Source organism: Diorhabda sublineata, chromosome 9, assembly GCF_026230105.1.
Source record: "Diorhabda sublineata isolate icDioSubl1.1 chromosome 9, icDioSubl1.1, whole genome shotgun sequence".
Classification (NCBI taxonomy): domain Eukaryota; kingdom Metazoa; phylum Arthropoda; class Insecta; order Coleoptera; family Chrysomelidae; genus Diorhabda; species Diorhabda sublineata.
Genome location: NC_079482.1, coordinates 88179 through 104348, shown reverse-complemented (window position 1 = coordinate 104348; position 16170 = coordinate 88179). Strand labels below are relative to the sequence as shown.

At 31.8% G+C, this 16170-nt stretch overlaps 4 protein-coding genes across 6 annotated transcripts; 2 read left to right on the top strand and 2 right to left on the bottom strand.

Moving 5' to 3' along the window:
• The first annotated feature begins 297 nt into the window (after positions 1–297).
• Positions 298–2162, top strand: LOC130449099 (kynurenine formamidase). The gene is made up of 4 exons (XM_056786771.1): positions 298–541; positions 967–1068; positions 1445–1664; positions 1721–2162. The coding sequence occupies exons 1-4, from the start codon at positions 436–438 to the stop codon at positions 2160–2162; spliced, it is 870 nt and encodes a 289-aa protein (XP_056642749.1). The 5' UTR covers positions 298–435.
• On the bottom strand, positions 829–3502 carry LOC130449101 (uncharacterized). The gene is made up of 3 exons (XM_056786774.1): positions 3145–3502; positions 2679–3071; positions 829–2378 (listed from the first exon to the last, which is right to left on the bottom strand). The coding sequence occupies exons 1-3, from the start codon at positions 3418–3420 to the stop codon at positions 2214–2216; spliced, it is 834 nt and encodes a 277-aa protein (XP_056642752.1). The 5' UTR covers positions 3421–3502; the 3' UTR covers positions 829–2213.
• LOC130449097 (ATP-dependent helicase brm-like) lies at positions 3503–16166 on the top strand. 2 transcript variants are annotated; one of them, XM_056786767.1, is made up of 19 exons: positions 3506–3745; positions 4244–5328; positions 7795–8033; positions 8091–8247; positions 8323–8705; positions 9592–10059; positions 10118–10310; positions 10483–10726; positions 10795–11137; positions 11193–11370; positions 11445–11687; positions 11746–11912; positions 12065–12253; positions 12323–12653; positions 12711–12941; positions 12998–13294; positions 13371–13579; positions 13654–13780; positions 13905–16166. In XM_056786767.1, exons 2-19 carry the CDS (start codon positions 4252–4254, stop codon positions 14235–14237), a joined length of 5409 nt encoding a protein of 1802 aa, XP_056642745.1. In that variant the 5' UTR covers positions 3506–3745; positions 4244–4251; the 3' UTR covers positions 14238–16166. The 2 variants fall into 2 exon arrangements, with proteins under 2 accessions (XP_056642747.1, XP_056642745.1); XM_056786769.1 differs by lacking the exons at positions 13371–13579; positions 13654–13780; positions 13905–16166 and having other exon boundaries at positions 3503–3745; positions 12987–13187.
• Positions 5365–7144, bottom strand: LOC130449100 (inositol monophosphatase 1-like). Of its 2 annotated transcripts, none has more exons than XM_056786772.1 (6): positions 6573–7144; positions 6386–6513; positions 6038–6297; positions 5873–5978; positions 5637–5788; positions 5365–5571 (listed from the first exon to the last, which is right to left on the bottom strand). In XM_056786772.1, exons 1-6 carry the CDS (start codon positions 6636–6638, stop codon positions 5432–5434), a joined length of 852 nt encoding a protein of 283 aa, XP_056642750.1. In that variant the 5' UTR covers positions 6639–7144; the 3' UTR covers positions 5365–5431. The 2 variants fall into 2 exon arrangements, with proteins under 2 accessions (XP_056642750.1, XP_056642751.1); XM_056786773.1 differs by having other exon boundaries at positions 6386–6486.
• Positions 16167–16170: the final 4 nt, after the last annotated feature.

Genomic DNA, 16170 nt, shown 5'->3' with positions numbered 1-16170 from the left:
TGTTTAAATAATAAATATATTAAATCATCTTAACGAATTTATCTATGCGATTAACAGTTACTGGATTGCAGAGATTTTAATAAGTTACATAGTAGTTTCGATACCTATATAATAGATGGCAATGAAGAAGTTAATTGAAAAAAACAAAAAATTCATTTCTTAATTTATAGTTTAAATAGATGAAATGAAATCAATGTAAAATTTATATTTATAATTAAAATTAGATAGATTTAAATTTTGGAGCGATAATCGATATTTGAATGTACTGGAAATATTGTATCCTATTGATAAAATTTACGCAACTCTCCCACATTCTCATATTTATGTAGATAAATTTGTAAGGTTTCTGTGCATTGATAGTTACTTAATATTTCGCTACGCGAGATAGCTCGATGCTATCAGTTGTACCATTGATAATATTCTCTTGTTCTTAAAATGTTTTCTAAATCTTACTTTACTCAAATGTTGTTACCAAGTAATTGGTCTAGAAAATCGGAAGGAACAGCGAGACTTCATGAACATATCAATATTATCGAACAATGTAAGTAAAGGCAAGACAAAAAATATATATAAATATTATCAATACGAAAATGATCGCTACTTAATAATACACTCAATTTTTTTATTTTAAATATAGTTTTTATTTATATATTTGTGTGTATAAACATTAAGAACATTATTGCCCTAAAGCCCTTCTTACCTGTTTTGCCATATTCCATATATTTTCATATTTTTACGCAATTTATTTCATGTTATTTTGCACTATGTCAAACGTCAAACACAAATCAATATATAGAGGATATATATGAAAAATGAAATGAAAACTAATTTTATTTTTTTAATATGTATTTACCTGGATCTATACTAGCAAATAATTAGATAAAAAAAACATTATTTGATTTTTACAACTTTTTATTTGAAATAGTATAAATTCATAATTTATACTTTGGGTCAATAATTTTCCAGGCAGTAAAGAAGTTACGGAATCTATTTCTTCCAAACTTATTATACCATATGGGACAAGACCGCGAGAAAGAATTCATATCATCGGAACCGATTTATCCAAAAGTGAGCAATCGTATAAAGATTAATATTTATAACAAATCGTAAAAAAAACACCTTTTTGGTGCATTAAAAAGAAAAATTCAAATCAAAATTCGAGTTCAATTTATGTTGGTGGATAATTAGGTTGAAAGTTCATCAAAACAGAATGTTAGTTACGGATTATAAAGTTCCACCAAGATAGACAGGGTGAGCTAGAGAAAGTGTTTTAAAAAAATACGGGATCATTACTTATAAATTACCCACTGCTACCAAAGTCATTGCTGTCCATAAATATAAAATTTTTTATGTGGAACAAGGGGTAGGTTATTAAAAAAATAGAATTTCTACTTAGTTTTGTTCAATTTAAACCTCCTTATTAGTGTTTTATTAAAATTTTTAGGTTCCCCAATATATATCCATTTCCACGGTGGATATTGGCAAGAATCAATTGTAACAGCTGAAAATAACTTATTAATAGCCAAACATTTGTATAATAATAATATTAAAACGATAATTGTTGGTTATGAACTGTGTCCAACTGTTACTTTATCAGAAATTGCTGACAACGTAGAAAAAGCATTGATAATTTGTTTGGAGTACGCAAAAACACATGAAACTAAGTAAAATGGTTTTAAATCGTTTTTATATTTTAAGATAAATGAAATTTCTTTTCTAGAGGAATTTTCTTAAGTGGTCATTCAGCTGGAGGACAAATAGTAGCTATGCTGTTTAAATCTTTTCTTCCGAACCTTCCCGTAGAAGATCAGTTCTTATTTAAGAAAGCGTTTCTTTTATCGGGTGTATTTGATTTAACAGCTGTCCAAAAATCGTCTTTAAATGACTTGTTACATTTAGACGAAACATCTGCTTTAAAAGAGAGTCCGTTGCATCAAAATTTGAAAGCTAGTCATTGTGAATTAGTTTTCGTAGTTGCAAAATATGACAGTCCCAAATTAATACAACAATCAGAAGATATGTACCTACAAACTACAAAATTGGGATTCAAAGCTGAATATATTTTCTTGGAAAATACAGATCATTTTGATTTAATTGAAAGTTACAATGATGAAGAAAATGTCCTTACTAAACTTGTTGTAAAATATTGTACAAACAAATGATAGATACAAAAATTATTACATATTAAAATTGTTAAGAAAATAATAAACTTTTTATTTCCTTTCCTCCTCATCTTTGTACCTCAAAATTTTTCGAATTTCTTCATTTATTTCATTTAACATTGACATACTAGTCATGGAAGATATTTCACCATCATCTATTAACAAGGTATGGTTATTTTGATTGAACTCCTGTATGGTTTTGATATCTTTTAAAAACTAAAACAAATATAATCAAATTATTTTGATTATATTATTATAACCTTTTTTACAAAATATCACATTGACAACTTAATAATTTTTCAACATTTTATTTCTTACTCCTTTTTATAAGTTTTTCTTGATGATTTATCTTGATTTTAGGTATCTTTTCTATGGAAATCTGTGTTAGTTATTTTAAACTGATTTTCATAAAAGACAACATGATGCGCAAATACAAAGGATAATAACAAAAATGTTTTCTTTTTAATTAAATTGTCCAATTTAATACATTTACATGTAACTACAAAATAGACTTACTTGACAAACTTGTTTCATATACTGGTTACAGTTTTTAAATATTTTATCTGCCTCTGGACTAGGTATTATTCGATTATCTTCATGCTTTAAACGATTTTTTACTACATTTTTCATTGTGGATAAACCGTAACTAATATTTTCCATAATTTCATCAACGTTAATAGTATTATTTTCACTTATATTGTATTTATAGTCTTCGATAACGTTTTCTGTTTTAATCACTGAAGATTTTTCATTATCAAACACTTTAATTTCACCGTACATGGGAAACAAATTTAGAGTATTTTTTGAAAGAGTTTCGATATCGTCCAGTGACACAAATTTGCTAAATTTATCGGAATTTTGTTTCTTTATTGTCTTTATATAAATAAACATATTTTGTAATATGTTTAACTGAAAAAATATTATCGTAAAAAGTTAGGTTATGTATACACATATATAACCAAATAATTTTCTATATTAATACCTGTTTCGAAGGATCCAGAGAACCCAGCATAAAAGGTATCATTTCTTCTTTGGTACAGAACCCGTTTTCATATAAAATTGTACCCAAAAATTTTGTGTCTTCCGCGGAAACTGCCCCATCGTAAATTCCGAGTTTTAACATCCATGATATTAAAAAGCCTCGATTGGTTTGTTTAAAGATATCCGCCAATTCCTCGTCGCTCATGCTATCGACCAGAGGATATTGAAATTCCAGTATATAATTTTTTAAATCACATAAAACACCTGGATCTTCCATTTCTTTTGAATCAACCACCTCTTCTATGCATAAAATTTAAAATAAAAACGTGTTAATAAAACAAAGCCAATCAGGAGCAAGCGTCCTAGAATTTTAGCTGTTTTCTCTCTCTAGCAGTATAAAATAAAAAGAGAAAAATTTTAATCAAAACAAATTAATTCGGGGTGCAGGGAAGAGCAGGGATTAGATTGGAAAATGGCGAGTGTTGTGTTTTAATAAATAAAAGTGAAAAAATGAATAAATTTATTAATAAATATAAAAGAAATTCGTACTTGCATTGGTTTTAAATATTTTCGACATTCTACAGTACCTGCCAGTGAACAAGGTAAGTTTTTATAATAAATTCTCATAATATAAATACGGAACAAAGGTTCTACATTATAAAATTTCGTATAAAACATTGATATTTACAAATTTTATATAGAAGTGTCTGAGACGTGCACTAGTTTAAATGTTTTGACAGCTTGTTGTAAGGCCGTTAACCTACAATAAATCGGCGGTTAAAATTTATAATAACGACCATAAATCTAAAAAACAGAAAAACGAAATTGAGCATTTGCATATTATACGATATAATGATATACTGGTTGCCTAATTTACGCGATTGTAATTATTTTTATTTGAGGAAATCTTTAAAAAGAAAATGAAATTATAATTTGTATTGATTATTCTGCAATTTTTGTCATGAAATAATCAGTAGCGTATCAATGTGTATGTTTACACTACATGTTAATTAAAATTTAAAAATTTTAACAAGATTTGGATATTAGCGATAGTTTTGAGCCGGATTTATGTTTTACACAATTTTATTCTTCATTTTTAGATAAAAAAATGTCAAGTCCATCTTCTCAAAGTAGTCCTATGCCTCCTCCGATGGGTACACCTTTACATATTTCATCTTCTCAACCACCACATAATTCTTATCAACCATCTATGATACATATAAGCAATTCTAATGGAATTTCCCCATTACCTATGCCTCCGACTTCAACCCATTCGTTACCACCCCATATGTCGCCTCACGGACCTCCTCACGGTAATCACCCACTCAACTTGGGACCTCCTCCACACCTACCACATGGACTATCTGGTGGTCCTCAACATGGACCACCCGGAGTGCCTCAACACGGACCACCCGGGGTACCTCAGCATGGACCACCTGCAGGGACTCAGCACGGACCACCTGGGGGTCCTCAGCATGGACCACCTGGGGGTCCTCAGCATGGACCACCTGGGGTTCCTCATCACGGACCACCTGGGGTACCTCAGCATGGACCACACGGGATACCTCAGCATGGACTACCTGCGGGTCCTCAGCACGGTCCACATGGAGGTTCTCAGCACGGTCCACCTGGAGGTCCTCAGCACGGCCCACCTGGAGGTCCTCAGCACGGTCCACCTGGAGGTCCTCAGCACGGTCCACCTGCAGGTCCTCAGCATGGACCACCTGCAGGTCCTCAGCATGGACCTCCTGGAGGTATCCAGCATGGACCACCAGGAGGGACTCATCATGTGCCGTGTGGTGGACCTCAACATGGGCCCCCTGGAGGGTTTCAATATGGACCACATGGAGGGCCTCAACATGGATCGTTTGGACTAGCCTCGCACGGTTCTTCAGTAGGATCGCCACATGGACCTATTCATGGCCCATCTTCATCCCACGCGCCTTCTGGTTCCCATCCACCAGCAGGAATGGTACACGGTCCACCTGTTATTCCTCATCATATTGGTCCGTCTCCAACATCACATGGGGGGCCGCTTATGCATACAAATACACAAAATACTCACAGTGCTCAAGCTCATGATCTGTCAACAGTCAATTCTTCGCAAGGTGGGAATTTGTCACAACAAAACTATTCTGGTCCTACCCCTCAGTCTGGTTCTATCGGACACCCACAACAGCGGCAGGTTAGTAACGAGGAATACCGTTTAACAAAAAAATTATGTGTTTATATATTTATTTTAATAGCAATAATACTATAATAAGTGAAATCTAGCATAAGTTTGAATTTTACGGTTTAAATGGTTTTTTATTTTCTAAATCATTTAGTCTCTCTTCATCGGCCTTTCTTTCAATTTCCATAAATTGATCTGATAATTCTTTCGTTGAAGTTGCTAAAAAGTTAGGGTCCATCAGATCAAATTCTCCCCCTAGAACAATATACAATAACACATTTACATTGCGAATGAGATTGTTATTGATTCGTAAAAATTACCTCGGGTATCGCACACATATCCTCCCGCTTCCCTAACTATAAGAACACCGGCAGCTGCATCCCACGGGTATAATCCATCGCATTGGTAAGCATCCAATCTTCCAACGGCAACATAGCATAAACCTAGTACCGCAGAACCTAGAGAACGAAAACTACGAAAAAAAAAAGGTGTTAATGTCGAAATTGATCGTTTTTGATATGATGATAAAGCACTAAACAATTTTTTTAAAACTCACCCGTTAATTATTTGTATCAAGTGTTTTAGTCTGTACATGTACAATTCGTAATATTTTGGATTTCTCGCCAGAGACAATTCGTAATTGAAAATAGATTTTTTGATATCTAAAAGATGAAAGATATTTTTTAAGGTGTATCAATTCTTGATATAACATAATATATACCTTTTTCTTGATTAACATGTATGCGTAGCCCATTAAGAAAAGCCCCTTGACCCTTTACCGCGGTGTATAGTTCGTCGTTGAAAGGATTGAAAACAATTCCCATGATTTGTTCTTTATCTATAACCAATCCAACTGATATACAGGTATCTCTCATATTCCTTACGAAATTCGATGTACCGTCTATGGGATCTATTATCCATGTTGGATTTCTTGTTAATTCTCCTATGCCATTCATATGAGATTCTTCTTCGCCAATAAAACTAAAAATTTTAAAACGTTCAATTAAAAAAAAAATAGGGTTTTACAGATGTATGCAATTATCTATCAAATGATGATTTAAAAACTTACTTATGATGGGGCCATTTTTCTTTGATTCTCCTTATCAATATATTTTCTATTTTTCTATCGTATTCGGTTACTTCATCATATATTTCGTCTTTTGTTTCAACCTTGAAATTTTTGGCTGCTGCAATTTCCTTACAAATACAATTGATTATATTTACATATTTTTTATTTTGAATAAAACTAGTTTTACCTGTCCTGCTTCTCGAACTAAAGGCAATACAAAATCGTAGTAAGCTTTCACTTCCATTTTAAGCATTTAAAACGATAACAATTGTTATTGAAATAAATAAAATATACTACTATTAACGTCGACACTGATTGTAAGAATTAATAACCTTGGATGCGATTATTTACTTTCAAATTAAACAGGGTTATTGAAAATGTCTACTGCCTGTGTTTATTTTATAAATAAGGACTTTTTATTGATATTACGATCCACATTTAAATCATATATTAATCTACAAGGTCTCTGTGTTATTGAACAAAAACAATTTGAGATTCTCTTATTAAAAACAATAAATACGTAACGAATTATCCGCATCAACTTTCTGGGAGACTTTATATAGACCGATTTGTTGAACTTTAATTGCTTTTAATTAACTTAAATCTGTTTTTTTGTGTGTAATAATATTTCAACGTATGAATGTGAAAACAATTTATATGCAGATAAAAATAAATCAGACGAATTGTCCGGCGATAACTTGTGTTAACCAGAACTATTAAATAAAAACATTAACATTGAACTGAAGGTTAAATTTTCATATTAATTATTGGAGGTTTGTTCCAACATGCTAATCAGAAGGGTTCTTGGAACGGTTATTGGAAGCGTGTAAATGATATTTTCTGCGCAAACTCCGGTCAGTTGGAACCTTATATGTCATGTTGGAATACAAAACAGAATCGTTCATTTTACGATAACGTATATGTAATACTTCTATATGGACAGTTCCTATAAGTGTATCGAGCGTTTCAGTTAGTTCTGCGCATGAAGCATGCGCAGTATAGATAAAGTATCTCGAACGAGAGAAAAAATGAATATTGTCGGCAATGTAACATACCAACTGTCCATATAGGAGTATGAAGTTGGAACGAACCTTGGATTAACCCAGCGTGATTTTTGGGAGAGAGAGAGAAAGAGAGAGAGGAGCAAAAACGTAATGAAATCGTAAATAAAATTAATTTATACAAAAATATCAAAATAGTTTTTGAAAAATATATTATTGATAAATATTTGCAGTTACTCTGATCCACAATATATTTATCTTCTTAATAAATAAACGATATTAAATATATATATTATTTGTTTACATATTTTATATAGATGCAAACAATTAAATAAAAATACATTCAAATAACAAGTGGTGAAGTAGTCATTTTGTTTATTATGATATTTCGATTTTTCTACTTTCTAGAATTTAGCTGCTTCTCCTGGTCCTCTTCCTCCATCCACATCAAGTTCTGGATCCCCCCAAGGTCCGTCTTCTTCTCCTTTACAAGGTCAAGAAAATTTAAATGCTTTACAAAGGGCCATAGACAGTATGGAGGAAAAAGGAATGCAGGAAGATCCTAGATATTCACAATTGTTAGCGTTGAGAGCTAGAAGTAATGGATCGAATAATGTTTTAACACAAACGCAAATGTCACAATTAAGGTATATTATTATCAATATAGTAATTGGTAGTAATAAATATTTTTATCGTATTTATAGAAACCAAATAATGGCTTATCGTTATATAGCGAGAAATCAACCAGTACCGTCTCAAATAAATTTAGCGTTGCAAGGAAAACGTCCCGAAGGTTCTCCACAATGTTCTACACCGCCTCCTAATTCGCCATTAATTCAAGGAAACTCCGGAAATCATCAGGTACAATTTTATTTTATTATAAATAAATTAATTTTCTTTTTATAGCCTTCATTTAATAATAATTTTTTTATTCAGACCAGTTCACATCCACATGAACCCGTAGAAACTCCAACTTCTGGTAGGGTATCATCTCCAGCTCCACCAGAACCGCCGATGCGACCACCTGTAACACCAACTTCTCAACAGGCTATAATGCAGAACCATCCGGCACAAACTCATCTGGTACCTGCCCCTATGCAGTCACCTCAAGCTCCTCCCCATTCTTATAAACAGCCTCATAATCCTCCGCTCCACGCGCCACCTCCACAAATGGTCAACAGCGGTTCCAGATCTGTGCAGATACATCAACCTCAACCGAATCATCATAATCATCAAAACGTTAAACATAATAGGATCAGTTCTTTACTCAAACCATGTGGAGTTGATCCGCTGGTTCTTCTTCAAGAAAGAGAAAACAGGTATTTTCTCTAACGAATCTCATGCTTGTAGGTATTTTTTTTTTATTTCTAGCGTTGTTTAATTGAAAAAATTTCGTTCGAGTCACATTTTATCTTAAATTTGCGCATGATCTATTTTTTGAATTTATTTAAGAGTAACACTTAACTATTAGAAATTTTTTTTCCTACAACCCCTTGCACACTCACTTTTACCTATTACACACATGTACTAAAAAATAAAACATGTATTGAAATGCTTCTTTTTCTTATGTTACATATGGTCTCGAACGATAGAGGAAATACGCGAATACAATATAAATCTGGCTGAGTGCCGAAAGGCAAAAGACCGAATTTTAGAACACTGAAGAAGTAGACAATATGATGTTTTTAGGTTATATTAGTGTTTACAATAAACATTTAAAGTTTGTTATGATTTGTGTTCAATTACATACTAGTGTCTGCAAGATAATTTAAACGTTAAAATGAAGTGTTATTACTATGACTGGTTAATGTATAAATTAGTTGAATGAAAATTTATTTTCAATAGTGAAGAAAAAAACATTCTTCATGACTGTTTTGGTTTTACTAACAGGTAAATTAAAAGTTTAAAAATTATATCAAGTTGTACTATTAAATATTTTGTACGATGTTTTAACTTTTCAGCACACGTGTTTATATACTTTTCAATACATGTGTGATATGGTTTAATTGACTTTCTCATTAAAAAAATACGTTTTTTTTTTGAGGAATTGTTTATATGGTTGTAGGAAAAATAGTGTTCACAACTGGTTGGTATTTTGCACTCGTTACGTTTCAGCACTCGCCGCGTTATGTGATATACTATTGTCGTTATAGTGCGTCATATTCCTCAATATCAATGTCCCACATTTAAGTATTTTTGCTTCAGAGTGGCAGCTAGAATAGCATCACGTATGGAACAACTATCCAATTTACCGACAAACTTATCAGATGAGGTCCGCTTGCAAGTTCAGATCGAATTAAGAGCCCTTAGATGTTTGAATTTTCAAAGACAACTCCGTAGTGAGATAATAGCGTGTACTAGAAGGGATACCTCACTCGAAACGGTAATTAACGTCAAACAATACAAAAGAACCAAAAGACAAGGTTTGAAAGAAGCTAGAGCAACGGAGAAGCTGGAAAAACAACAAAAAATTGAAGCCGAAAGAAAAAAGAAACAAAAACATCAAGAATTTCTTAATTCGGTGACACAACACGCGAAAGATTTTAAAGAATTTCACAGAAACGTACAGGGAAAGTTATCGAGATTGAATAGAGGTATAATGAGTTATCATGCGAATGCAGAAAGGGAGCAGAAAAAAGAGCAAGAGAGGATAGAAAAAGAACGTATGAGAAGGTGCGATAATTATTTCGAAAATGCGTCAAAATTCTCGACGAATTTTTTTTATTTTTAGGTTGATGGCAGAAGATGAAGAAGGTTATAGAAAATTGATTGATCAAAAGAAAGACAAACGTTTGGCATTCTTACTGTCTCAGACGGATGAATACATAAGTAATTTAACCGAAATGGTGAAACAGCACAAATTGGAACAACAACGCAAACAAATGGAAGAAGAAAAGAAAAAGAAAGTCCAAGACAAACTCAAAGTATGTATCTATATTCAATTATTTCGTATTTATCCCTATTTTTATCATGAATCCTTCCAAATTTTCCTCATTCTTTCTTCGTTCGCCATTTTAAAATATTATAATTTGTACGCGTACCAAGAAGGTTTAAAACAATGTGATTTCAATTCAACTTCTTTTGTGATGTGAATAGAAAAAGAGGAGAAAATTAGGATTGGATGGTATTATAAAGCAAGACGAGGATGGGACGCAAGAATTGGACAGACCAATTACTGTAATCGAAATAACAACAGGAAAAAAACTTTCAGGAGAAGAAGCCCCGATGCTCAGCCAATTACAAGAATGGTTAATTCAAAATCCCGGTTGGGAAATTGCAGACACCGATGACGACGAAGATGAAGAAACCGATTCCGATGCATCCGATGAAGATGATAATAGTAAGATATAATATAATCATATATTGAATACACATTATTTACATGTTATATTTTGTTATGTGAAAAAGGACCGAAATCGGAGGAGGATAAAACGAAAGAGGTAATCAAAAAAGCCAAAGTGGAAGATGACGAATATCATAAAAATTCGAAAGAAGAACAGACCTATTATAGTATTGCGCATACCGTACACGAAATAGTAACAGAACAACCAACCATTATGATCAACGGACGTCTAAAAGAGTACCAGATAAAAGGATTGGAATGGTTAGTGTCTTTATTTAACAATAATCTTAACGGTATTTTAGCCGACGAGATGGGATTGGGAAAAACTATACAGACCATAGCTTTAATTACTCATCTTATGGAAAAAAAGAAAATCAACGGACCATATCTTATAATTGTACCGTTGTCGTAAGTATTGATATTTTTTTTATTTATCTGTGGTGGTATTAATTTTATGTTTTAGTACTTTGTCGAATTGGGTTTTGGAATTCGAAAAATGGTCGCCGTCAGTCGTAGTTGTTTCGTATAAAGGTTCGCCGTGTGTCAGAAGGCAGATTCAGAGCCAAATGAGATCGACAAAATTTAATGTTTTATTAACTACTTACGAATACGTTATAAAAGATAAAGGAGTATTAGCTAAGGTTTGTTGTTTAGATATATTGGACAAATATGACACTCCAAAACTATCTTGTCTAATATTTTTTGATGCTTTCAGTTGCCGTTTAAATATATGATCATAGATGAAGGTCATCGTATGAAAAATCATCATTGTAAATTGACTCAAGTATTAAACACTCATTATTTAGCTCCACATCGTCTCTTATTAACTGGTACTCCACTACAAAATAAATTACCAGAATTATGGGCTTTACTTAATTTTTTATTGCCTTCTATATTCAAAAGTTGTTCAACATTCGAACAATGGTTCAACGCTCCTTTTGCTACTACAGGAGAAAAGGTAAATTCGAATCCTTTTTATATTTCCTTTCGAAATGTATTATTCGTGTTTTTGTTAGGTTGAGTTGAACGAGGAAGAAACTATTCTGATCATTCGACGTCTTCACAAAGTTCTTAGACCGTTTCTATTGAGACGATTAAAAAGAGAAGTAGAGTCACAGCTTCCCGATAAAGTAGAATACATAATAAAATGTGACATGTCCGGTCTACAAAAAGTTTTGTACAAGTAAGAATACATTTTTTTAATGCAAGAAATTTAATAAAATCACAGTTATGTTACTGTTAATGCTGTAGATAAATAAATTTATAATATAATAATACTTTGATTCAACTAAAAAGAAAACTAACTAAATAGTAAAGTGGTAAATTAATTTTTAGGCATATGCAAAGTAAAGGGGTTCTGCTGACCGACGGTTCCGAAAAAGGTAATAAAGGTAAAGGAGGAGCGAAAGCCTTAATGAATACAATTGTTCAATTGAGAAAGTTATGCAACCATCCTTTCATGTTTCAAAATATCGAAGAAAAATATTGCGATCATGTTGGAATCGCGGGAGGGGTCATATCGGGGTAAATATATTACATTAAATAACTTTGAATAAAAATAAATATTTTATTGATAAATGTCAATTGTTTTAGACCGGATATTTATCGAGCTTCCGGTAAATTCGAACTTTTAGATCGTATATTACCGAAATTAAAAGCTACGAATCACCGAGTACTACTATTTTGTCAAATGACTCAATTAATGACGATAATGGAAGATTATTTAAGTTGGCGCGGTTTTGGTTATCTTCGTTTAGATGGTACGACCAAAGCCGAAGATCGTGGTGATTTGTTGAATAAATTCAACGACAAAGCTAGCGATTATTTCATTTTTCTTTTATCTACGAGAGCAGGAGGATTAGGACTCAATTTACAAACAGCCGATACCGTCGTTATATTCGATTCCGATTGGAACCCTCATCAGGTAAATCGCTATTAAATACAGTTATTAATAATATATAACGAAAATTTAATTAAATAGGATCTACAAGCTCAAGATAGAGCTCATAGAATCGGACAACAGAACGAAGTAAGAGTACTTAGATTAATGACGGTTAATTCGGTCGAAGAACGTATATTGGCGGCTGCTAGATATAAACTTAACATGGACGAAAAGGTCATTCAAGCCGGTATGTTCGATCAAAAATCGACCGGAACTGAAAGACAACAGTTTTTACAACATATCTTACATCAAGACGGAGACGATGAAGAAGTAATATTTATTAAATGAATATCTATAACTGTATCGATTATTAAGTTTTGTTTTAGGAAGAAAATGAAGTTCCCGATGACGAGACCGTTAATCAAATGGTAGCGAGATCCGAAGCGGAATTCGAACTTTTTCAAAAAATGGACGTGGAAAGGCGAAGGGAAGAGGCTAAATTAGGACCCGCTAGAAAATCTAGAATGTTGGAAATTAGCGAATTACCAGATTGGTTAGTTAAAGAAGACGACGAGGTCGATCGCTGGCACTACGATGACCAAGACAGCATTTTGGGTAGAGGCACGAGACAACGAAAGGAAGTTGATTATACCGATAGTATAACAGAAAAAGATTGGTTAAAGGTAATATAAACGCGCGTCATTATAATATGTCATATTATTAAATCCAATTGTCTAATATTTTATTTTATTATTTAAGGCTGTAGATACTGGCGAATATGAGGAAGAAGAAGAGGAGGAAGAGAAAATTAGAAAAAAGAAGAATCGCAAAAAGAGAAGACGGGGCGAAGATTCTGATAGCGAAGTAGGAAGCGTCATCAAAAGAAAAAATAAAAATCAAATTTACGATACGAGGCTTAAAAGACAATTGAGAAAATTAATGACTATCGTCACGAGATATACGGATAGGTACGAAACCATAAATATAAATGTTGATAAATAAACATTCGGGTTTTATTCGGTTATTTTTTTTTTTTTTGTAGTGATGGTCGATTACTGAGTGAACCGTTTATAAAACTACCCCCTAAAAAAGATTATCCCGATTATTATGAGATTATTAAGAAACCCATCGATATAAACAAAATTTTAGATAGGATTTCTGACGGAAAGGTAAAAATAATTTTCATTTGTTTCTTAATTAACACAGATAACCGTCGATGATTCTTTTCTAAAATCCATTCAATTATAACTAATAAATCTCATATAAATATTTTTCTAGATAATTCTGTTTCAGTATCTGGATTTCGCAGATCTAGAACGAGATTTCATGCTACTTTGTCAGAACGCTCAGATATACAACGAAGAAGCATCTTTAATTCACGAAGATAGTATAGTACTTCAATCGGTATTCGCTAATGCGAAACATCGTATCGAAAACGAATGCGTCGAATCGGAACCGGACGATGAAAAAGACGAAGTTAAATCGGATACCGATTCTTTAATAAAAATGAAGATAAAGCTCAAGAGTAAAAAGCTCATTAGCAGTAGTAGTATTGGTAATAGACGGAAGAGAAGTCCGAAGAAATACCTTTCTGAGGATGATGATGATGAAGAAGAAGACGATTAGATTTTTTCAATTATCTTGTTTTTTTTTCGAGGTTTTTAGATAAATGACTTGATATACTTTAGATCGGTATTTGTTATTTAACCACAAACTTTTGTGTTACTATTAATATAGTTTAAAGTAATTTTGGTTTTAAAAATGCACTCTATTAATTATAAGTAAAAATGTTGGTTGTGCTCTAAATGTGATAAATTTTTATTTAAAATATTTCGCTAATTGTTTTTATATCGCGGGTTTGTCTATGTATCAAGTAGGGATGAATCGATTCTCGATACCACCGATTCTTGGTATCGAGAATCGATCGCAAAAATTCGATACCGATACCAGTAAATGGACGGAACAATTATTTTTTAATCCAGTTTATATTGTTATCAAAATGAAATTATATTTTGCAAAATCATTTGTCTTTGTTTAAACAATGCACTGCCTCGGAACATTTATTGCGCCGACAAAGTAGTCCCATATCTTCTTTGATATAGTAGGTGTAGAGTGTATAAAAATCCCGCTTTTAAAATAACATGGATAATGATTTTTATTTTTGATACAATTACATAAAAACCAAAGAGCTTAACGTAGACCATGTGTTTCCCTCTGCTGGTCCGATTTAATTTCAGAATAAATGCTTATTAAACCATTGTTTATTTTTTATTTGCGAAATTGCCTCATTCATCCCTGTATAGGCATAGATATTTTGAAATTGGTTTGTAGGTTGTTCAAACAAATTCTGAATATGTTTTTAGTAAGAAAATTTTTTTCCATCGATGGTATCGGTATCGAAAATCGAAAAATTTTTGGTATTGACACATCTCTAGTATCAAGGTATATCAAGATATTATAAGCGTTAAAAAGAAAATGAATAAACTAACTTTTTATCGGCTCAAAGCTTACGTGTATTGTTATATATGGAAATGAAATTCCATTATTTTTTGCCATTGTAGTTGAGATTAATTAAATTTAGTAAGTTTAGTAGATTTCAAATGTTGTACATAGGTATACAATCTATCTATCCACATAAAATGTATTCGAATCCTACTATTTTTTAACTATTCGCTTTATATATTCAACGCGAGACCTTTACAATAACAATTTAACACAATTGTGTGTATTTTTAAATATTATTTATTTCTTCATAATCATTTCTTATTATCTTTTAGAACGATTCCTATAATGAAAGTTCTTGTATCTCAAAAGCGTTTACCATTTTTTTCAACTTGTACTCTACACCAATTTTAATTGAATTGAAAATTGCTATTTTTAGTATGATTTTAAAAATCGTGGACTTTTTACGGTAAAAGTAGTTCTCAATTTCAAATTTTGATTCAAATCAGGTTTCTAATTACAAATGTAGACTAAAAATATTTTTGCAATAATTTAATCAGCAGTATTAGTAGGTCTAACTAAACGAATAATTACAACGATTAAATTGTTTTTATATATATATATATATATATATATATATATATATATATATATATATATATATATATATATATATATATAAATGTTGGTTAAATCTAATGGTATGTCTATGTACAAATTATTCTTACAATTATATATCAAAAATATGATTGTGTCTCATGACGTCCATACGGTTTTCGAAAAATTCATGCGAGCATATTTTGGAAAGATAGTTTTTGGTATTATAATTGTAAATAAATCGATTGTTTTATGAGTCACGTCACAAAAATGAAGGTTTTAGAGTTTTATTGTTATGAAAACGAACGCAAAAAATTAAGTCTGATTCAGCAATATTGTTCCTATAGATTTTATTAATATTCTTTCACTTCTAATATCCTATTTGTGACGTGTTTTAACCATAAACTATTTTTTTAACGAGTTCAACTATTTTTATCTTTTACAGATAAATAAAATATATCTATGATTTTATTGAAAGCTTTAATAAACCTTGCGTGTTTAACATGTCTCCCAATTAATG